This window comes from Daphnia pulex, chromosome 3 (genome assembly GCF_021134715.1).
Source record: "Daphnia pulex isolate KAP4 chromosome 3, ASM2113471v1".
NCBI classification, from domain to species: Eukaryota; Metazoa; Arthropoda; class Branchiopoda; order Diplostraca; family Daphniidae; genus Daphnia; species Daphnia pulex.
The window spans coordinates 9626734-9649388 of NC_060019.1; the positions used below are offsets into that span (position 1 = coordinate 9626734).

A 22655-nucleotide genomic window follows, 5' to 3' on the forward strand; every position below is an offset into this window, starting at 1 on the left:
GAATGTCACTTACTTAAATTTATTGCTGTCCCCTTCATTAACCTTATTACTGACGTAAACTTTTCGAGTGCCAACTACTTATTCTAGTCTCCTGATACCACCGTTCAAAACACTGAAAATACATTCAGCGTTTAGTTGTTCATCTATTTGACAAATGTCGTGAAATTTAAGCGTTTGAAATGGGTCTTGTTGCCGCCAACATGGTGTAGATGGTCTCCACAAAGTCCGGCGACGGCTCGAGAATTTCGTTGCGTAATTCAACAGGCGACGTTTCAAACAGAGCATTGAGCAAATCGGCGTAAAACTAGAAAGCGTAAGTTTGTTGATCAGTGACTGTGATAATAACCGAAAATGAAACGGAATTCACCTGCGGTTCGGCTTCTTTAACGTTTTCCTGCTGCTCTAGAGATAAGCTGCTCTCGTTGAAGGGCAAAAGTCGTGTCCGGTCGAAGGAGATTTGGGCCAGCGCCGGCGGACTCTAAAATCTCAACCCATTTTGTAATCATAAAGTAAAAATGATTGAAAAAAAACAACCAATTCCGACCATTGTTTCTTTTTCCAGTTTTTGATATTGGAGAACGAAATTTTCATCGCCGGCCAATTGGTTCCAGCGACTGTGCAGGAAGGAGAATTTCTCCGAAGCGGCCAGCAGTGCCACGCAGCGGTAGAGATGTTTCTCGACTGTGCGGTTCTTGTTTTTGGCCAGCTCGTCGACCATGGCGCTGACTTTGTAGCTGGGCGAAATCTCCAGGCCACGGCGTCTCAGCGATTTGATCAGCTCGAATGGAGTCATCGGCCTGTTCGTCAAGTCTTGAATGTTTACACAGATCGATGTTCTGACGCGACGCAACAGCACTTGGTGTTCCTGTGTGGCCATTTCCATACCCAAATTAATGCTGGGTGAGTAGAGCCGTCTAATGTTATATGTGCGTGACGCCAAGCGCGCGCCTGTACCTGGATTTCAATGTCCACTGACACTATGGTGCCGTTGAGTGTCAGGGTGATTGAATTGGCTTCCGGATCGTATTCGATTTCGTCCGGCTCGTCTGCGGCTTCTTCAACCACAGCGGCTCCGCCACCACGCCCTCCACCTTCTTCATCATCAGAACCTTCATCGTCACTCCAATCTTCTCCTCCGCCTCCATCTCCGCCGCCGCCGCCACCACCACCGCCAGCACCTGGAAGTTAAATTTGTAATCTCGGAATTATTTCATTTTATTTTTTGTTACTGGTCGGCAATTATGTAATACCGCGGGTTTCGTTGACGGCCGTCCCTTTGGCCGCTTCCACGGGAGCTTTGCTGACCAAGGAATTGATGATTGAACTTCTCATGTGACTGGGGACGAGAGTCCAGCCTTGCTGTAAAAATGTGTGACAACAACAAGAAAACAAATGATATACATCATCAGTGTGAGATTATTGCGCAACATGTAGGATTGGCTTTTCCTCTGGCACGTTTTCATTAGCATGGCATTATCACGTCTGTAGAAAATCAGACGGAGCAACCAGCACGCACACGATTTATCCTTGAAATCCCCTTTTGTTTACCGAAGGCAATTTCTTATTTAAATAAAACAAAATAATAATAATAATAATCCAGATGATGATGATGATCTCTCTCCCCCGTTTTTATGATTGCAGCGCATGTTCGTATTGCCCGCCATCCATTTTACCGTTGCCCAGGTGTTTCGAGCGCCGCCAGGTGTTCTCCTCTCCAATAGTAAGTGTCGATTTATTGTGGTTGTGTCTTTTTTATATGCTGTGTCAAACAAAAGTGCTGACTGGCCAAGAGCCACCGCAACTCCATGTTTACTAAGCGATTACTTTTTATACAACACTTCACTGTGACTCTTCAAGATAAGTCACGTAAAAGTTGTCGTGTAGTAAAAAAACAAATGTAAAATTACCAGAGGCAAGTTGACGCGCTTGGCCTGAGCAAACGCCATGATGGCCGGTTCTTCCAGGCGAAATTGCACTGTAGGGCCTGCAATGTAATTAATGATTTAAATTTGGCGCATCCATAATTAATTGCGTAAACTTCTTCTTACCTCCAATTTCCTCGAAGAAGCGGACATCCCAAACACCTTTGCTTTTCCATGTTCCGGAATCTTTTTGATAAATGACCGGACGTGGACAGCCGAGCCAAAACGCCGACGGAGGTAATCTGCATTCATTTAAGTTAATTGATTTTGTTTTTTTAAATTGTGAAATGTTTTTTAGACTTGATTTTGAAGCTGATGAGTTTCCGGAGTTCTTCATTGGCTTCTTTGCCATCTCCTGGTTCGTCATCGTCATCATTTTTGCCCCTTTTGCCGGCCTTTTCGGCCTCTTTGGCCGCCGCCGTTTCGTTGAAACACGCATGAAACTCGTAAATTTTGATCATGTCTCCATCCTCGACTGTTATTAGAATAACTGTCAGTAATAATAGAGACGATTGGACGTGTGTTGCGCAAAGGAAGAAACCCTTACGGAGAGCGACTGTCCATTCGGAGAAGCGACGTGGTTGTATGGGCAGCTGAAGCAACTGCAGCTGGAGTACACCCATCACTAACAGGTGGCTATCAAAATCCAGAGTGAAGTCGTCCGGTTTGACGTCATTTGCCGAAGGCTGCTCCTGGTCGGCCCTCACTAAATGGACATCCTCCTGCTGAGGTTCTCGCATGGATTCAGGGACGAAGTTGTAAAGCGGATCGTCCGGGCTAACTATCCGGGTAAGTTTAAAAAAAAAAAAACATCATTATAATAAGCACGTATAGTAATATAGCAGCTAAGATGAGGAGAAACCTTACGAGGATGGAGGAGAGTTGGTAGACTGGGGACGCCATTTAATTGTGGAGGTTCCAAAAAGTGGCCCTCCTTAAACCAAACGAATGAAGCCACTACCGGCTTCATATTTGTCAAAATGATTTGAGGCAAATCCAATTTGACGCCCAGTCGTGGGAAATCGTGCAGCGTCAGGGAACTGTTTTTGGCCGTATCGGTACCCAGGGCCAGTGAGAAAAGTTTGGAACACGTCTGGAAAATGAGGTACGAAAATGAGTTTGGAATTTTGAATTGTGATTTAGTCAATCACCTGGACGTTGAGCAGCGACTCGTCTGGCAGTAGATGTCGTTCCACGTCGCCTAAAACGCTCTTGATGGCGGCTTCAATCTCTAGAACCAAGAGCTTTGACAATTCCTTGTGCATCTTTTTAAAAAGAAACAGATGGACATTGAAATTTGTAAATGATGTTTTACTAAGTGTGTTTTTTCTTGTACTGCTGTACCAGGCAGAGTTGTTGGACTTGTTTCATTGGGACATCGTGGGTGTTTTCGATGAGTTCGTTGAGATCGTGAAGGACTTGGTTGAGTTCTGGCGCTCTGGAAAGAAGTCGCTCCATGCTGGGTTCCGTGTTCTCGCTATTCTCGATCCAGCGATAGCGGTAGGCGTTTAACTGCGGGAGATGTCCGGGATCCGGTAGACCGTCGACTCTCATGCACCAGTGAAACTTTGAAAGGCAAAAGAAACACGGGGGCCATTATTATTTGATATTAATTCAACAACAACCAAAAAAGAAAGAAATCAATAGGAAAAAGTATAGCGAAAACAGGATGAAAAAGAAGGTCTGAAAAAACTAAGCGTCGTCGTCGTTATAATCATTTCCTATTCATAACGATCGATCAATGGGGTGGCTATATAGTCGCACCCACTTTTTTGAGTTGCCATTGCTGAACGGACCAGCTGGCCAGGGCTGTTGTGCAGGTTGTCAGGAGAGCTGTCGATCGTTCACAGTGCGTTCGGCATAGTTGCACCTCGCGGATTTGGCGCTCCTTTTTGATTCGGGCCTCTTGTTCCTCCTTTTCTTGCTGCTCTCGCCTCCGACGTTCCATCTCCAACCTGTGATCGCCGTCCATACAAAAACCGTAGACTGCTGTGTTAACCGTTTTTTTGTTTTGTCTTTGAGGACAGATTCTATCGCCGGCTGTATATACTAGTTTTCACACACACACACACACACACACACTTGAATTGAGCAATCATTTATGAATGGAAATAGGGTTCGCCTTGTGGGAATTGTTTGAACGACGGGCGTCCCGCAGGTGGCAGCTGAAAGTTCCGGTGCAGATGAATAATTAAGTTGGCACGGCTGGCACATCTGGCAACAAACTCATCGCAGCCCCAAAGCATGATGGATGGATGAGAGCGTTTGTGTGTGTAGTATGTATAGTGTATGTACCTCAATTCCTCGTTTTTAATCCGCTGCCTCTCCTCCTGCTCTTTTTTGTAGCGCTGCTGCGCTTCCAACTGCTTCCTCGACTTCATGATGAAATCGATTCACTTTTTTTTTTTTTCGCCAGTTGCAACACTATGTGTGTGTGTGTGTGAATCTCGGGAGTACAAATGCAAAGAAAAGGGGCTCGGTCCTGACGAAACAGAAACGTAGTCGTGAAATTCACGACGACGCCGCGTTCCTTTTTTGATAGAAATCAACAAGGGACCGGCAGTCATGACAACGAAACAACATTGCCGGGCGGTCGCCGCTCCTGCCCGTCCCTCGCCTGCTTTAACGCTGAATGAACCCGATGGGCCGCTAACTCGTAAACGTCCATCTTACTACACGAGCAGTTCAGCAGCAGCCGACGACGACGGCGATTCATCAACTCCCGAATTAGCCGAAAGAGCGACGGTTTCCTTCCTTATTTCTTTTGTATTTTCGTATTTCTTTTTCTTTTTCTAACACTGGGCGCGAGAGCAGCGCGCACGTTATGGGAAAGTCAAGGTCTTAGCCAACGTATTACCCAAGACTAATAACGATGGACACACGACAGCAGTCCATTTTTCACGCCGGGCCAGCGCACGGCAGCAGCAGCAGCAGCAAACCAGAAAGAATCAGGGTTGGGCACTCTTGGGTGTTTTTTTGGGGGGGATGATTTACTGCGGACGGAAGGGCTCAATGTCAGGAGCCGAGGTACACGTCCGAGCAAAGCTCTGCGCTGGCTGGAGAAATAATCTTCTTCTTCTTCTTTTGTCTTCCATGTTTCACTTTGCGTCAGGATAATCCATTCGTTACATGGCACCAGCAGGGGAGAGTCACAACACAACAAGAAGGTAAAGGTAAAAAGGTAAAGGTAAAGGTACAAAAAAAAGAAAAGAGAGGGGCATCAGAAGAAATGTGTTGAGTGCTTTTCAGGGCCATAGATCTCACCCGAGTGTGTAATTTTCTTTTTTAGATACATTTTTTCTTCTTCTTCTTCTTTCCCCTTCCAAACTGGTCAAGGTTGGTCCCGCATCATCAACAGCAGAGGATGGCCGAACGTTGCACTTGTGCACCTTTCGTCGACCGACACCACACAAAAAGAGCAATCGTGAGTTAAGGTGTGAGAGATATTCACTGGGCGAATTGAATGAAGCGCACGGAAAAAAACCCCGCGTGCGAAATTTATAATCATCGCATTTTTTGAGTTGTGTACACCGTCAGTCAATGAATCGTCTCGAGAGAGAAAACTTTCATCATCGACTTGATTCGACCCTGATCGATCTGCCAACGTGAAAAAACGTGACAGTCTCCCGCGACCCATTCTCCCATGTAAATTCATCCCGAGAGAAAGAAGAAACGAATAGCACACATGTCCTTGTGTGTGTGTTTTGCTTGCATACGCAACCAATAATAAGTAGTTGTCAATTCGTCAACGGGAAAAAATGGTGCGCAATGCTTGTTGCTACCTTAGCTTTTACCTGGATATTATTGATTGATGGATGCGCGTTTTCTCTTCTCCGACTGTATAGATGACCGAAACATTTTTTTGTTTGTTGTTTGTTTCGTCAGTTCTCCATGACCCACTTGGTCGCGGGCGAGTCAATAAAAAGAAAACGAACATGTTTCTGCGTGTACACGTCGTCTGGCCAGATATTAGTCTTATTTCGTATTGACAGTTGGGCCGGCCTAATAGGGAGCGGACGTGACGAGGCGCCGCCGCCGCAAGAATACGATGGGTGGGGCCGTTGTTGTTGTGTTGTCCGGCTGAAAATTTTTGGCGCATATCAATAAAAAAAAAATCTCGGGATACGAGCCCAACATCTATGCGTCTCACGTTCAAAAAATACAATTCTCTCCTGATGGCGTTGTCTCTTCTACTTACTATATAGTCTTTGGCCCCATCAATCCTCCTGTCCGTTACTTGCCTCTATGATGGACGCGGCCCGCATTCAATAGTCACGTAGGCTAACCCACACATACGAGGCCGTCAGCTGGAAACGGGCGAGCTGATACACTCACTCTTGTGTGTGTGTTTTTTTTTTTGTTTCGAATTTTCCACCGGTGAAGAAACAAAAGAAAACGAAAACAGTCCAATGCCATCAGTTTCTTGCGTTCGAGTCTGTTAAAAAGAAAGAAAAATTTAAGAAACCTCGTCTGCGCGCTATACACTATAATAACAACCAGTGAGTCTCACCGTCTCCTTCCATACGTATAACTTGTTGCCAACTCTGTTTCGTTCGTCCCGAGCCATATTTTTCATTCGCCATCCGAATGGGTCGAGAAATAAAAGAATAAGCGCGTCTCAGAAGAAGAAAAAGTAAAAAAGATGGACTCTTCTTTCGCCCGCTCCTCCTCTATAAGAAGAAAGAAAAAAATAACAATTTTTTTTATTGATACCTTTCCACTCTCTTATTCGGGGTTCTTCGTCTTTCTCTCTCTCTCTCTGGTTGGATGTTTTTAAACATCGTGGCATTTGAATTTCTTCTTTATTTATTCTGTGAGCGATCTTAAACAAGGGCTGGAAGCGGAAGGAGGAGTCTTTCTTTCTCTCTCGAGTTGTGTGTGTGTTGCCTTTTGCACTTTCATCACCTATAGGCGGCACGTGGCCTCTCCCCCTTTCTCAGCTTGGAAGACCCTCGTGAGCGTGTAGCATGTCTTGACAGTGACCGCCAGTCGCCGACGCTGCTGACTCCTCTCTCTCCCGGTCCCGTCCGCCAAACTCTTCTATTTATTTCTCTTGGCTAATTTTTTGGGTGGTTGGTTTTTGACGTCAATCAATCTCTACCGCAATATTTAACATTGACGACAAAGTGTGCAACTCGAGAGACCTAACCATGCGGAGTACAGTAACTTTAGTGGCAGCATCTTTCGTCGTTTTGTTCTTTGGTGACTGCACGGCCCAGTTGAAAAGCGACGCGGTTAAAGCCAAGAATAACAGCTCATCGAAAGGTTAGACAATTTTTCTTTTATTCTTTCATTGATTTGGCGGATAGGCGAGTGATGATGGAGGTGATGTGGCCCCAAAAGTGTCGACCAAAGTTGCCCCGAGGACGGTAGTCCTTGCGTCTTCTTGTTTAGTTTTCTTTCTCAATTCTTTTGTTTCCGAATGGACTGGATGCGTTTTGTTTTTATTACCTCCGAGTCAAAGACGAGTGTTGCCCGTGAGGTCCTCCTTATACGGCAGAGATTTCAGCGCGTTTTATTTTTTTTCACGGCCGCGGCTTGATTGATCGATGCCGTCAATTGCTCATTCGATGAAAAAGTAAAAAAAGCCTTTCCGATATTGCCAGACGACCTCACATTCCTCAAATCATCAGTGGTCTTGATGTTATTATTTCCCTTTCTGTTTTATTTTTGATTTATTTTAACTGGTTTTTAGTGGCGGGGTTTTTGAACCAAGAAAACTATTTCTCTATTCTGGGTTGGTTTTTGTTTTAACGTTTTCCCTAGCTTTTTTTTGCGAACGTTAAAAAAAAATAACTCACGAACGTTTTCGGTAAGAAGTAAAGGGGAAGGAAAAAAACAACAAATACCCGGCAAATACCGAAACGTGAATTGCACAGCGGCGGCGGCAGCTTTTTAACGGCCCCTTTAAAAAACAAAACAAGGAACCGACAGTTTCTCTCTGGTCGTAAAAAAAGCTTATCTTCTTAGTACTATAGCTCGCACTGCATGACATCGCCAACACGCCAGGGCTCGTATGGTCGAAATCATTAACTGGGAATATGTCCGTATCGGATGTTTCGCTTGTTACACAACAACATCGTTTCTTATCAAAGATTGCGACGTCGTCACCTCGTAAAACAGATGCTTTACAACCACCTGTCAAATTAGGTGGACAGTCAAACCTAGGCCTATGAGCACCAGAAACATTACAGCGTCCAATAAAGCCACACGAAATAAATTTTGGTCATTATCAGAAATTCAAGTTGTAAAACTATTGATGTCAAAAATCTTGTACTATCTCTATAGGTACTACGTGCTACACACGTCTGGAGGGCGAAGAAGGTTTCCTAGAGTCGCCCGACTATCCTTCAGACTATCCGTCCAATCAGGATTGTAATTATGACATTGTGCGGACGTCTCCATCCGTCTGCGGAATCCGTCTATACAGTACGTTGATGGTGACTGATGCTCTTATGGGGGTACCTCTGATTTATTTGGTGAATAATCGTTTATGTTTTTCTTATATCATCATCAGTTGAAGATCTGAACATACCGGGCAGCCTCGCCAAGGGTGGTGATGTCTGCATGAACGATTACATTTCGGTAGAGTCTTGCGTGCCGGAAGGAGGAGCCAGATTTTGCGGCAATGACTCTGGCATATCTCGTAAGAAACATCACTTGAGAGAGAACGCCACACGCGTTGAAATCAATTACTGATGGCATTGCTCAAACAGATCATTACAATTTCCAACCGGGAGCGACAGCCATCCGGCTCTTGTTTCACTCGGATTCGTCGGGTAGCGGCCGAGGCTTCCGCATCAAGTACAAAATGGTGGAGGATTGCAGTAGTTACTTTTACGACATCCAGCCGTCGGGCATTCCGCCGCTGGTCGGATCGGCCACCTGTTTCACGCGCATCTCGGAGCCTTCCGGAACCATCAACACCCCGTACCATCCGAAGAATTATCCGGAGAACCTCGACTGTGTCTACCAATTTGTCAGGTATTGATAATTTTACTTAACTGGTTGGTTCCAATCATCTGGGCACCGGTTTCATCAGTCGTCATACAACGATCTTGCGGAGTATTTCAGGACGAATCCGAATTTGTGCGGAGTGCGGATGAAGACGATCAAGTTCGATTTGCAGTCGGCCATGGACACGCCGTTTGGTGGCGCTTGCTCCGATTTCTTCCACATGCCTTCCTGTGGTTTTCTCTGCGGGAAAATGGAGTTCTCCTGTATGCAAATTATCTTTCATTTATCTTTGATTGAAATATTCCATCACATCTTTGATTTCTCATTTTCAGGGTTCGCTCGCTATCAACCTGGCGCAACAAGTTTGGAATTCCATTTTCATTCGGACGAGTCTGTGGGCTTGACTGGATTCCTCATATCTTTTGAGCAAGTCTACAATTGTTGAACACCACGGTATTATTCGAACCAGTGAAGAAGAGTTGGATTGCTGGAGCTCAACAGATTTTTTTTTCTTGGCCAATCATCACACCTGTACAGATTAAATGCAATACTCCCTTTAGATTTTGCGCGCCACTGAATGCTCCATTTAATAAGTTGCTCATTCATCCCTCTCATTTCTATTTGACCATTATGTGTCAGAGACTTTGTTTTCTGGTGTATGGTGGATCATGAATATACAAGGCGAAAACCAGGCTTCACTTTTTAAAATTTGAGGCGTAACAACTAATAAATAGAAGACGCGCGCTATCCCATTTTGTGGAAAATGTCTTACGTGTTGTCAAGTGATAAAGTCTTCACTACAGTTTATTCTTAGGCGAGCAGCCAGCAGATTTATTTTGAGATGTGAAACTGTTTTATACACCCCTTCATTTCAAAAGCTTGTTGTTAAGCGTGGAAACAAAAAAGATTTTTTTTTAAATTTAGACTTTACGATCTGTCAGTGAGGGGTTTCCATTCCACATTTTAGCCTCAATTCCACGTTTTCGTCAGCTGACTTTTCAGCCAGTGTCGTCTGATGACTATTGATCACCACGTTGTTGCATGAGTAAATCGCTAAAAGAATATCTTTGTAGTTTTTACATTGAAACATTGTTCAGCTTTGCAATTATTCGTTAAATAAGTGAGACGACCATTACGTGTTTTTCATTCTGGTGGAGGTTGGTACACTGCCAAAATGGGTTCTGCTGGTTTAGAAGAAAACGAAAAGTCTCCAACGAAAAAGCAAGTGAACAAAAAAAATTTTGTCAAGGAAGCAAGTCCTGCCAAGACTGCTCACGATTGGAGGAAATATAGTAATAGAGAAGTAGTAGGAAGCGATGGAATATCGCCGGTGGAAGTGGAGTTTTACGATGATGGAACCGTTACTTTCTTCTGGTGTGTATGCACAAAATATTGAATGTCTGTATCCATTTGACTAACTGTTTTATTTTACTCGACAGGAGAGCTCATACTTTGACAGTACTTTTTGTTATGATTGCAGCTCTCATCTATGTTGCAGTTTTTGAACCTGTAATATTAGATACCCAATACAACACAAAACGGTGAGGTTTCATTCAAGTACTCGGAAATGTTTATCTTTGTCAAGTATCCTTAAAAGTGTAACTTTTTACAGGGGACTTGTTGCCTGTGTTGTAGTATTCATTCTTCTCTGTGCTACTGTTACACCAAATGGGCCATTCAGGCGGCCTCATCCTGCTTTATGGAGATTTACGTTTAGTTTGAGCATTGTTTATGAACTGGTATTAATTTTTGTGCTGTTTCAGGTAAAGAACTAGATAATTGCTGCCAAAAAAATTTCTCAATTGAAGATTAATAATTTTTCTTTATTGCAGACTGCTGATGATGCCAGGAAACTTTTGAAACATTTTGACAACAAATTGGGGGAACCCTTAGCTGAACGTAGCTACGGTGGTAGCTGTGTAATTTATGATGATACTATGCCAGAAAATCCATGGCATAATGTCATTGACAAATTTGATGCTTTTGTCCCTACTCATTTTTTCGGTAACATTTGAAAACAAATTAGTTTTCTGTTCCAATAAATCGCTAATTTATCCTAAAATTATAGGTTGGTGGTTGAAAACACTGATTTTAAGAGACTGGTGGCTGTGTACCATTATATCCATTATGTTTGAAATTCTCGAGTACACATTGGAGCACCAACTTCCCAACTTCAGTGAATGCTGGTGGGATCATGTAAGCTTTTTTTTCCAAATATTCCTTAAATTTCTAATAATGACCATTTTTTATTTTATAGTGGATAATGGATGCATTATTGTGCAATGGTTTGGGAATCATTATTGGGATTCAAACCCTTAAATATTTTTCGATGAAAACTTATTACTGGCGTGGACTGTGGAACATTCCCTCCTATAGGTAAGAGTCCAGTGACAAGTTTTCCCCAATTCGGAAACTGCATTTCTTGTATTGCTACATCAGGGGTAAGCTCAAGCGAATGATCGCTCAATTCGGTCCTTATAATTGGGTTCAATTTGAATGGCGTCCGCTTTCTTCGCTTGGAAGGTGGTGTGCTACGTTGGGAATCATGTTCATTGTGAGTTATTCTGAAAACATTTATTTTTAAAAATGTTCATTCTCACTTTTATAATTGTGTTTGTTAATTTGCTAGTTTTTGTTGACAGAACTAAACACCTTTTACTTAAAGGTAATTTTTAAAATTTATTTTCTTTTAATTTAATAATTTACAACTTAATATTAATATTGGTATGTTTATTTCCAGTTTGTATTGTGGGTTCCACCGGATCACTGGCTTAATTTGGTCAGATTATTTCTAGTCCTTCTATGGGGAGCCGTCGCTCTTCGAGAAACCTTTCAATACTTTGACGATCCGTGAGTTAACTTGTGAACGTTACACTCAGATTGGAGATAATCTTATTTGATTTTAAACCTGATATTTTTTAATAATCTCAGTGACTGTGAAAATTTCGGTCGTCAGTCCTGGGTTATCCTCTCGATTGTCATTACAGAATTTTTGATTGTTGCTCGCTTTGATTGGGAAACTATTACTAAACCATTACCTCGGTAAGTGCTTATTTTTGTAGTAGTACGTTACGTTACGTCTTTGATGAATTGTACATGTCAAATAATTTTTTTAGGCATGTTGTGCTGTTTTGGTCAATATTCTTCCTTTTGCTGTTGACCTGGACGGTATTTAGATTCTTCATTGCTCGGGATCTACAAAAGTAATTTTTACTTCAATTAAATTTTGCAGATTTGAAGATTTTACCCCAACTTTTTTTGTGTGTGTGTTTTGCGTTTTTAGGAATGCTGATAGATGGTTGGAGGAGCAACGTCGCCGTCTACTTTGGTTACGAGCCAAAAGCATAGAGCTTGGTATTTATAGCCCAGAGTCGAATGACCGTTTAGAAAATCCAGATGAAGCTGGCCATCTTGAATCTCCGACAGATAACCAGCCACGGTCGAGTCCACTCTCAACGAAACCAAAAAAGCGCAGGGTTAATAAAGCAGACTAGTTAAATGAAGGCAATGGTCAGCCAGTACGCACTATAAATGTGTTCGTATTTCAATGGACCAAAGCTGTTAACTAAAGACAAAAGTTCGTGAAAATTGACAAGTAGATGGAGATTAGATCTTGATGCTTTTTCAGTTCTGGAGATTACTAACTAACTCATTTCACTTAAAAAAGTGTTTCCCTTTTCATTTTATTGCTATACAAAGTGTTGAGTTGTCTAGTCTTGATTTCAGAGCTGTCTCGTTCCTCCAATTAAGGTCAGAAATTGTCTCAAATTATGGAAAGAAATGGGGAAAAAAATAAAGTCAAGTTTCTTTGGTTTAAAACATGAAATTCAAAAATAGAAAAGGGGCTGCAGATCGCGGCCGCATTGCTCGTACCATCTGTTGTCGTGTTCGGAAGTTGTTTGAGATATGGGACTCCGGACTCCTGCAAGGTGAGAAATAAAAAATCGATATGCATCTACACTACGCGATGTACGACGCATGCTTCATTGTTCCCGATTTTGTATCGCATTTTGGTTGGCTCGACGTTTACTGCAGAATCAGCTGTTCATCCGGGCATTGTTACAAAGGGAAAGTTGCTGTAGGTTAAAAGACGGAACCGGGTATTTCATCATTCACTCAGAATCCTCTGAAGAAACGACATCCTTCGTCGGACTAAAAATGTAAGTATTGTTAACTTTGAGTGTTCTTGCTCCAATTGGTTCAACCGATGTAGTTTTTGTTTTGTGTGTTCAAAGATGCTGCTTATCAAGTTGATGATGTGAACCTGATTCCTTTGGCTTTAGTAGTTTCGCTTTTGAAGTAATACTAAATCGAGATTCATTGAATGGGAAGCTGTAAAATCGATGGTTCAGGTTTTTTTCGCATTTCCTGCTTGAGAAGTGGAGCATTTGACACAAAAGTCACTTTCAAACGACTTTGATCCATCTGAAATCCAAGGGCGCAGTCCCGCTGTCAAGGGGGCAGCAGGATGGGCCAACTATAGTTGTAGGGCAGACGTGCCAGGGTGACTTTAGTTTGACATTCATACATGTTACGCGGCTGCGCGCGTTCGTGTTCACGTGCACGTTGGATCATTTTCAGGATTCTTTTTTTACACTGTTGCCATACTCAACCATTTTAAACGTAGTGAGAGATCCATATCAAGAAAGGGTCAGGGAGGTACCAGTCTTGATTGTGGTCCCACCGCTGACTGACGCTCGATTCAACTGTGCTACTGGGGTGTTAATTTGATTGTCTGCTTGAATTATAGACAATAGAAAAATGGCCACCAGCGTCGATAAACTGAAGACCGAAATCCAGACTCCTGTTGCCCACTCAGGAAGCAAAGTTACCATCGTTGGTGTCGGCCAAGTGGGAATGGCCTGCGCCTTCAGCATCATGACACAGGTAAAAAATATTTAATTGCAATTAGTCTTTTGACAGCAGTAATACATGAAATGGTTATGGGTTACAGGGCATCGCCTCTGAATTGACATTGATCGACGTGATGGAGGACAAACTCAAGGGCGAATTGATGGACATGCAACATGGTTTGGCTTTCCTTGGCAACATTAAAATGACTGCTGGTTCAGGTAATCTATTGTAATTTTTCCATCTTAATACATATTCTAAACAATTTTTTAAATTTCAATTTTAGATTACGCTCTGTCAGCTGGATCAAAACTGTGCATCGTAACAGCTGGAGCCCGCCAACGTGAAGGCGAATCTCGTTTGAACTTGGTTCAGCGTAATGCAGATATTTTGAAGGGCATGATCCCTAAATTGGTGCAACATAGTCCCGACACTCTTCTTCTCATTGTGTCCAACCCCGTTGATTTGATGACCTATGTTGCTTGGAAGCTCAGTGGACTTCCAAAAGAGCGCGTCATTGGATCTGGAACAAATTTAGACTCTTCCCGTTTCCGTTTCCTCCTTTCGGAGCGATTTAACGTTGCGCCCAACTCTACCCACGGCTGGATTATCGGAGAACATGGCGACTCCAGTGGTACGTTTGTAAAAGACAATCAATATTATCTGACTTCTTCTTTCTACATATTGGATCATCTTTTCAGTTCCTGTTTGGTCTGGTGTTAACGTTGCTGGTGTTCGACTGAGGGATCTCAATCCGGCCGCTGGAACTGATGCAGATACTGAAAATTGGGGTCAAATTCACACACAAGTCGTCCAGAGGTTGCTATTTAACAAAACAATCATATTTAATTGTGTGAGTAATTTTAGTGTTCACTTTTAGTGCATATGAAATTATCCGACTAAAGGGTTACACCTCATGGGCAATTGGTTTGAGTGTTTCTATTCTCACAAAAGCCATTTTGAAAAATTCCCGCAACGTCTTCGCGGTCTCAACTTTTGTCCAGGTACTTAATTTTATTACTATTGTGGTAAGGGTTACGCTATACAGCTATTTCTATAATGATTTATTCAAATAGGGAATCCATGGAGTTGAACAACCCGTTTTTCTGTCCGTCCCATGTGTGGTTGGTGAAAACGGCATTACTGATGTCATCCAACAAACTTTAACTGAAGGTGAACGCAGTCAACTTCAAAAATCAGCTGCCACTTTGAATGAAGTTCAAATAAATTTGGTATTATAAAATATGTACTATAAAAATGTTTAAAATTCGAAATGTCACTAAATCAAATTCGAATTCTGCCCCCCTCACTGAACATAATTAGTATATGTTATGTCCTAGTAAAATACACGATTGTCAAGTCGAATACTGTTTGTAAAACTTTCAAATTACTAAGTTGATCAAATTTACAGCAAAAACTTATAGTCCTATTCATTTTTTTATGATAGCAACAATATATATTTGTGCTTGGAAGTTTTAGCTTAGAAGCGCACGCGAAAAGGAATCTTTTGTCAAGACAAACAAATTTTTGCTAAGTTTTTAAAAGATACTTTAAAAATTTCGCGACTGCAGGATTATTATTCCAAGGGTAAAAAGCCACAAAAGGTTCTTTTAAAATTTAAAATTCGATTTCGTTGGTATTAAGGCACATCCGCACATGTCATACACATGCTTGACAATTTTTTATATTCGAGCAAGTTTAATATTATGTAAAACCTTTATTAGTGCATATCTATTAAAGAATAAGAAAACGAAATTCCACGTAAATTTCACGTGACTGCCTTTACATTATAGTGCATCACAGTAATAAAATCATATGGTCTTTCTATTTGAATTTTAATGATAAGCTTGGCCTTTTCCCGCAGTGTCTTTTTACATTCCGCAGCCCTTTTTCCCACGTTTTCCCTTATTACGCTTCTTCGTTTTATCAATGTTTTCATAGCAAAAGCAGACGACAATTTTCAGTTTTTTTTTTTAGGGTCTGAGGCTCTGAGCAAAGGATGGTTTGATGACTTGATATTGAACATTTAATAAAGTGTTAGCTATTATAGAACGAGAGACTTATGGCTCCACATTGACATTTTTTAAGTTACAATGTCTATTTAGTCAAACAGATTTATTCAACTTATTGTAAAAAGCTATTGGTGAATTTTGTAGCTCAACGTGAATCGGTGAATCCAATAGCAAATCAATAAATCATGCCGGGAAAAGTTAAAGTGAAAATTCTTGCTGGAAGGAACCTTCCTGTAATGGATCGTTCAAGTGACACTACGGACGCTTATGTTGAGATAAAATTAGGTAGCATAACCCAAAAGACAGATGTTTTTCGAAAATCTCTAAATCCTCAATGGAATTCAGAATGGTTTATCTTTGAGGTAAATATTTGATGTTTCAACACATTTTGAATATCAGGCTAAAGAATCATTTTCTTTCTTAGGTTGACGATGCAGAACTTCAAGATGAACCACTTCAAATAAGATTAATGGATTACGATACATACTCTGCAAATGATGCCATAGGAAAAGTATACTTAGATTTAAATCCACTTCTGGTCACACCTGGCATTTCAGGTATCAGAGGTATCAGATCGGAAGCTTGCTCTGTCCCGAGTTCAGGTATGAATTTTGTTATGCTCATGCAGTTTTGTTGATTGATTCAACTATTCTTTTTCAACAGGAGGGCATGTATTATCAGGTTGGCTTCCAGTGTATGATACAATGCATGGAATGAGAGGGGAAGTGTCAGTCATAGTCAAGGTTGAATTATTTTCTGATGTTAACAAGTTTCGGCAAAGTTCATGTGGTGTTCAATTTTTCAGTAGTAAGCAATTTTTCTTTGTAGATTTACAAGGAGTTTTTTTTTAAATTTAACATTCACTTCTCTTTGCAGCTCCGTCAACACCTCACGGTTTTAAAATTCAGTCTATTCAAGGGTTTGTTAAAGAACTTGTTGTTAATGATGACCCAGAATATCAATGGATAGACAAAATTCGGACACCAAGAGCGTCAAATGAAGCCAGACAAACATTGTTCTCTCAACTTTCGGGGGAAGTACGTCGTAAAATCGGATTAAAAGTATTAGAGCTTGGCGGAAATGCTGTAGTTGGGTAAGTTAATGTGTCTTCTATTTCTCCTTGCCAAAATTCCCAGGTATATTCATCGATCGTAATTACTTTACAATCTAGATACCAGCAAATGTTTGATCTTGAAGGAGTAACTGGGCTAGTGGTACGCGGGATAGGGACAGCCGTAACACTAGCTAGGTGCCATTTCGATGGAAACGCAGCAGTTACCTGGTTCAAAGAACAGCACCATGGAAGTAGTGGCCGAGAGTAAGTTACACCTTGGCCCAAATAACCTCACAAATTAATTCCACTTTCACGCTAATCTATAATTTCAATATCTCTTCCATTCAATCGGGTATTCTCCTCTTCATTTTGGTTTGGACAATCGTCAATGATTTGCACACCTATTGCTATGTAACTAACTTTGTGTGATCGCTTTCGTCGATTTGTGGTTTGTCTTCCTCACAATCATCACCGATAGAAATGATAGCACTCGGCCTCGTTTGCATCAGAGCGAACCCCTTCTCCAGTTAGACGATCACGAATGCTTACCTACGAAAACTCCTGTGCCACGCTTTTATAGGCTACAGTCATTACCAATGCATGAAGACACCAACCAATTGCCAATCAAACTTCAGGCTTCCATTTCCGTAGCTAAAGTGCTCGAAGGCTGTGTTGGCATTGTGAAGACCCCCGCGAAACGAAAGCTCTCTCTCAGCAATTTGTTTGCCAAATCTGGGATTAAAGGGAAAGTTGGTAGACCGCGCGAAACTGCGTCGCCAAATACTTTGTCAGTTCCATGTGATGACGATTCCACCAAAAGTAGTCCTCAATCCCGAATTCGCTCACGCTCGCTTATTTGCGAGATGTCACCTATCCTGGAAAATCACGGAGACTCCGTTTCTGATTCACAAGAGAACAGTCCTATTAGCAAAACACTTTTACCTGTCATTAACCATTCACCAGATATCAACGAATTCAAATTCAAGAAAGACTTGCGAGGGTGGACTGACGACGACTTAGCCTTGTCAGGATCCCAGGAATCGTGCTCCTTTTTTCGTGTTAATGCTCCTGAAGACAGCTGCTCAAGCAGCTCTGAAATCTCTCTGAATTATTTCCCTTTAAAACAGGAGCAACAAAACGAACGCTCGATTGAAACACCGTTGTCATTACTACGATTAGTCGATAGCAAAGACGATCTGTCTTCTAACGTAGCGTTGAATGCAACCACTCACCCACCTTTGCCTGAAATGCAACCTATTTGTCCCTACCCAACTAGATCTCCTCGTTGTGCAGCCATTTCGCCAGTCGATGTCGTTAAACCATTACATAGTACTGCTGCCATCACCACTCCAGTGGTCGTACATGGAATGACTCCTTCACGACCTTCTCCCTGTCGACGCTCTTCAGAATCTGAAATCAACACAACTCCAAAAGGTTTAGAGATAATCATTTGAATTTCATCCGTAAAAATTCTTGAATTCAATTAAACTCCTTCGCAGCTTCCAGTTTATCCGATAGCTTCGGTTCATCAGGGGGAGGCGTAATTGCATCCAACTGTCGTCCGACGACTCACCGTCAGACATCAGTTCCTGCTCCACCTACTAGCGCATATCTCAATACTGATGTTACTAGGAACCTTGAAGTCCTCGAATATCCTTTCTTGACAATGAAGACCTACCCCCCTGGATTCATCGTACATATTGGTAATTTTGATTGGAATTTTTCATCATCGCAGATAAAGAAAGTGTAATTCTGTTCACAGGGGGAACAGTGAGTGCCAGGTCTGTCAAGTTGTTGGATCGGATAAACAATTCCGAAGGAGAACCGGAAACCCGAGATAATTGGTGGACTGAAATAAGAATGGAAGTTCGTTCACATGCACGTGCGCTCGGCTGTTCCGTGATTCTCGGCTACGAAGAGCATACTAGTATAAGGTATACAAAGTGCAACCTAAGGAGAAAATTGCTCATAAATTCGGATTGTTTCTTGACTAGTGATGAGGTTTGTGTATTGAGCGCATCCGGCACAGCAGCCGTTGTTAAGCTGCAGCATACAGAAGTGGAGGTTAAAGATATAAACTATCACGGAAAAGGCAATCCACTTAACGCTGAGGAAAGTAAAGTTACTTTGCCTTGTCGTGTCTGCCACATCCCTTATAGCAAGGCCAGCATTCCTTTTCCCATCAAGCTTTCTCGCTGCGCTCTATGCAGGCAAGATTTATCATTTAAGTGTTGTTTTTATATGGTGTTTGACAGCAACTAGTTTGCATTTGTTTTTGTAGGAAGGGCAAAGTTCCTGACGTGTTAATAGCTACTATCGAACCTCCGACAGGAATGAACGTGACGGGACGGGGGTGTCTCATACAGGCCCGTCTATGTCGTCCAAAACGTGCCGAATCTCGTGGCGATCAGCAAGCGAAGGAAGTTTCGGACGGTAAATTATTATATTGACTTTCGTTGTTTTTATCATGTCCTAACTACTCTTTTGTCTCGACATTGCCTAAAGGGTTGCCTTTCCTAGAATACGAATTGCATCGGCAGTTAATTAATAAATTGAGAACCAAAGGAATGAATTCAATATTCCATCTTAAGGTAACGAAAAATAATGTCTTTTACATAATAAATTAACTCTGATAAGCTATTAAAAATTCAGCTACAGCCCTTGAGGGGTAAAGATCATATTAATCCGATATTTGTAAATTGATTCGCCAGGTGCAAGTGAGTATCGGAGAAAGGCATGTAGTTGGCGTTGCTACTGGCACGGCGCTTTTTTTAAGCGCTCTTCCGACTCCATCTCTGCCTACGCCAAGCAATCCTAGCATATCTTCGAAACAATCAAAAAGAGGGCGAATTAATAAGTTATTGATTGAAGCCCACGCTACCAGTCAAGAGCGCTATGGCCTTAATAAACAGCTGAATAAGGTTAATGACATGGAAGAAACAAAGTGGACCGATTCTGATGATACAGATGAGGATGCCAACGATCTCGACCTTACAGCTGGAAATAAAGACTCTTGCGTCATCGAAGTAAGCTGCCATCTTCTCGATTACTAATATTAATAATGTATTATTGGTTTTACCCTCTAACTTGTTTTTCAGATTGACGACGTAGAAGATATTGACGTGATTGAATTACTGATCGACCCCGAAACACCGGAAGGCTTCGACGTGGTGACTACTGAGACTGTACCTGGATTACCGATCGATAATATTCGTCGACACCCTAATCTCCAAGCTTTCAATCGTGTGTGGAAGGGCAAAATTCCATCGGTGCAGGCCGCACGGCATTTGAATCGCTGCTTTGAAATGATCTTACGGGTTCGGAAAATTGTCAAACTAAATTTCAGTGTGAAATGTCAAGGTGATTCTTTCTTTGATGCAACAGAGTATTTACTTCAAGTTGCGCAAGTCGCGTCCGTGCGTAATCACGAACCTTCAGTTCAGCGTTGATTTACCCGAAGATGACGAAATTCAAATTTCTGTATTAGGTAATTCATCATACTGGATAGCTGAAAGTGGCGGTTGACGTTTAAAGGAATAATAATCTATTCAATTTTCTATTGACAAATATCAGGTACAGCCATCACGTCCTTCACTAAAATTGCGCCAGAGCCTGCCCCTTGTATAGGAGCCTCTCTTAGAGGCGTCGGTACTATTATAGCAATTTTTTCCCGTTCTAAATTTGACACTTTGTTAATATCACGTCATATTCTTTGTTGTCGTGAAAAGGTTCTACCGAAAGCGAAATGATTTTTCATCTCGAGGATGACGTAGTTCAACTGCCAGCGTCGAACGAGCCGGCAGCTTCAATGACGAAGGTAAATCAACAGATCCGTCAAATTCCTCCTCCGCCTCCTTCCAATCAAGGCCTGTTGAGAACGGCTGGCGACAAAGCCAAGTTTTATGTAAGCTGGAAAAATTCTATACATTTTTTTTATCTGAACCTGATGATACACGTAAAGCTGACTTGGATTCTGTATCGCTAGGTACAGAAGGAAAGACAGCCGGTAGACATTGTGACTCTAATCCACTTACCCGGTTCACGAGTCGAACGCTACTTAGGCCATCTTAACTTCTTCTTCATCCGAGAAAGCACCAGCATTCGTGAGGTAACTGAACTATTTTCGTTCACATCCAACTCTTAATTGAAACATTAACACACCACCCATTCTTGCCTTGTTGTTAAGGACGGTGGCTTGAGCGGCTTCATGCAGTCGTTCATCACGGAGGTACTGGGCATCGTACGAGCTCATGTCTCTGCGTTAGGTGGAAACGCCATGGTTTCATACTTTATGACGCAATGTGTGCTTCTTCACAACCCTCACAAAAATCAGGTAGTAGCCTTTGAAGATTTGCGAAATTTCTATGAAAGTCCGTCAAAACTTTCATCGTTTTTAAAAGGGACAATGCCTCATCAATGTCGGCGGGGATGTTGTACAGGCCGTCCGCTGCTCTACCGATAAGGACGTTTCAAATCATGCCTAAACTCCTAGTTTCGACTCATTGTGTCCTGTAGCAGTTTATTTTAAATTCTTCCTTGATCGCTTCCATCAAGAGAAAGGTGTATATTTTATTTGGTTTATATTTTTCGTCATCTGCGTTGTCGGGTATCGAACCTTCTTGCTCATCATAGATTATCTTCCTTGAGAATATTTAAAATCGCGGCAAAGGTTAGGAGCCGTTTCTATGTCTTTTCCTTGTTGTGTTGATCGTTTGCCTTACTATTCTAGTTCCATCTATTATGTCTATTCACACAAGTCGTAGGCGTTTCAACATAATTCCTTACTGCGGCTCCACTATTGCCTCCTCCGTTCCGCATGTATTTAAATTCTCTTTTGTTTTCCCAGTTCTAATAATGGAGACCGATCCTGTCATATTTTCCCAAAATGTCAATGTTTAATTGATTGCATCTGTGAACAGCTGCTGATGGTGACGTAGATGTGAAGCATGAAAGGCAAGTGATTAATATCGTCATTTATTTTCTGAAGCATCAACATTAATTTTCGGCCGACAGTAATTCTCGACCGGTTGTGTTACAAATCGAATAAATATATCGACCAATAGATACCAAATAGTACAAGTGAGAGAGAGAAACGACTTGGGAATAGATGACCCCATGCCTTCGTGACGGGCCACTGCTGCTGCTGTTGGAGTAAGTGGGTTGGTTGGTTGGTTTGGTTGGGTAATGATGTTGGAATCTTCGAACCCAATAACCCCAGTGTGGCATTAATGGTTGGAGTCGTACAGGAATGCGCGAGCGCACAATTAATTAAGCGAAAACGGACAAACAGAGAATGGGAGTACAAAACTAAGAGAAGGGGATTAGACCAACTAGATCTCTGCTGACTAGATTCTCCACAGATGGCCGCATCGTAAATTGGGTATGTTGTTTTGTTTTTTTCAGTTTTCTGTCGTCACTTCCCCTGTGGAAACTGTTGTTTCTGATTTATGGTGTTGAACCTTCTATTACTCGTTTTGTATGTTTCGGTAAATCACGCCATGTGCCACTATGCGTCTCTCTGCTGCTGCTGCCGCTGCTGCTGCTGATGATTACAAAGTATTTTGAAAAGGAACATCTAGTGTTTTGTAAGTATGTCTCTTTTCGTGTCAATGCGTGTTTATATTATGTGTTTATACAGATAAAAGATAAGTATACAAATAAAATCAAAGACGCCTAGATAGAAGAAAGTAAAAGTTGTCGGGTCGATGGGGTACTGGTGCTGCTGATGTACCGCTCACGTCCTGGAGGATGTAGTATAGCTTGCAATCGTTCTCTTTGAAAATGCCTGGACGTTGGTTGTTCTCTTTCCTTTTGATTGATACGTATGTTGGTTTTTTTGTTTGTTTCATTGTTATTTTA

The 22655-nt window shown here is 41.9% G+C and overlaps 5 protein-coding genes across 11 annotated transcripts; 4 read left to right on the forward strand and 1 right to left on the reverse strand.

Moving 5' to 3' along the window:
• Positions 1 to 123: 123 nt before the first annotated feature.
• LOC124190325 (dynein axonemal intermediate chain 7 homolog) lies at positions 124 to 5848 on the reverse strand. Its single transcript, XM_046582950.1, has 14 exons — positions 4218 to 5848; positions 3691 to 3877; positions 3267 to 3488; positions 3074 to 3187; positions 2790 to 3015; positions 2470 to 2703; positions 2223 to 2397; positions 2049 to 2164; positions 1908 to 1984; positions 1251 to 1359; positions 955 to 1178; positions 545 to 865; positions 368 to 478; positions 124 to 304 (listed from the first exon to the last, which is right to left on the reverse strand). The coding sequence occupies exons 1-14, from the start codon at positions 4301 to 4303 to the stop codon at positions 167 to 169; spliced, it is 2340 nt and encodes a 779-aa protein (XP_046438906.1). The 5' UTR covers positions 4304 to 5848; the 3' UTR covers positions 124 to 166.
• Positions 5849 to 6787: 939 nt separating this feature from the next.
• On the forward strand, positions 6788 to 9571 carry LOC124190651 (cubilin-like). The gene is made up of 6 exons (XM_046583455.1): positions 6788 to 7187; positions 8211 to 8351; positions 8440 to 8568; positions 8639 to 8906; positions 8997 to 9142; positions 9212 to 9571. Exons 1-6 carry the CDS (start codon positions 7073 to 7075, stop codon positions 9322 to 9324), a joined length of 912 nt encoding a protein of 303 aa, XP_046439411.1. The 5' UTR covers positions 6788 to 7072; the 3' UTR covers positions 9325 to 9571.
• Positions 9572 to 9872: 301 nt separating this feature from the next.
• LOC124190645 (phosphatidylserine synthase 2-like) lies at positions 9873 to 12592 on the forward strand. Its single transcript, XM_046583444.1, has 12 exons — positions 9873 to 10253; positions 10319 to 10420; positions 10492 to 10642; positions 10712 to 10883; positions 10948 to 11075; positions 11137 to 11255; positions 11319 to 11433; positions 11509 to 11544; positions 11620 to 11729; positions 11811 to 11921; positions 11996 to 12082; positions 12163 to 12592. Exons 1-12 carry the CDS (start codon positions 10054 to 10056, stop codon positions 12371 to 12373), a joined length of 1542 nt encoding a protein of 513 aa, XP_046439400.1. The 5' UTR covers positions 9873 to 10053; the 3' UTR covers positions 12374 to 12592.
• Positions 12593 to 12897: 305 nt separating this feature from the next.
• On the forward strand, positions 12898 to 15095 carry LOC124190650 (L-lactate dehydrogenase-like). Of its 2 annotated transcripts, XM_046583453.1 has the most exons (7): positions 12898 to 13039; positions 13630 to 13766; positions 13834 to 13951; positions 14017 to 14364; positions 14432 to 14549; positions 14611 to 14734; positions 14807 to 15095. In XM_046583453.1, exons 2-7 carry the CDS (start codon positions 13641 to 13643, stop codon positions 14969 to 14971), a joined length of 999 nt encoding a protein of 332 aa, XP_046439409.1. In that variant the 5' UTR covers positions 12898 to 13039; positions 13630 to 13640; the 3' UTR covers positions 14972 to 15095. The 2 variants fall into 2 exon arrangements, with proteins under 2 accessions (XP_046439409.1, XP_046439410.1); XM_046583454.1 differs by lacking the exon at positions 12898 to 13039 and having other exon boundaries at positions 13531 to 13766.
• Positions 15096 to 15658: 563 nt separating this feature from the next.
• Positions 15659 to 21860, forward strand: LOC124190092 (C2 domain-containing protein 5-like). 6 transcript variants are annotated; one of them, XR_006872822.1, is made up of 20 exons: positions 15686 to 16104; positions 16167 to 16344; positions 16406 to 16549; positions 16619 to 16835; positions 16914 to 17060; positions 18073 to 18230; positions 18296 to 18499; positions 18559 to 18730; positions 18791 to 19006; positions 19078 to 19229; positions 19302 to 19387; positions 19508 to 19822; positions 19895 to 20113; positions 20181 to 20283; positions 20370 to 20444; positions 20525 to 20700; positions 20782 to 20904; positions 20983 to 21129; positions 21197 to 21356; positions 21643 to 21860. XR_006872822.1 is itself a non-coding variant. In XM_046582641.1 (19 exons), exons 1-19 carry the CDS (start codon positions 15928 to 15930, stop codon positions 21278 to 21280), a joined length of 3891 nt encoding a protein of 1296 aa, XP_046438597.1. In that variant the 5' UTR covers positions 15659 to 15927; the 3' UTR covers positions 21281 to 21860. The 6 variants fall into 6 exon arrangements, 4 of the variants coding, with proteins under 4 accessions (XP_046438597.1, XP_046438600.1, XP_046438601.1 ...); XR_006872821.1 differs by having other exon boundaries at positions 15724 to 16104; positions 17275 to 18230; XM_046582641.1 differs by having other exon boundaries at positions 15659 to 16104; positions 17275 to 18230; positions 21197 to 21860.
• The last annotated feature ends 795 nt before the right edge of the window (positions 21861 to 22655 follow it).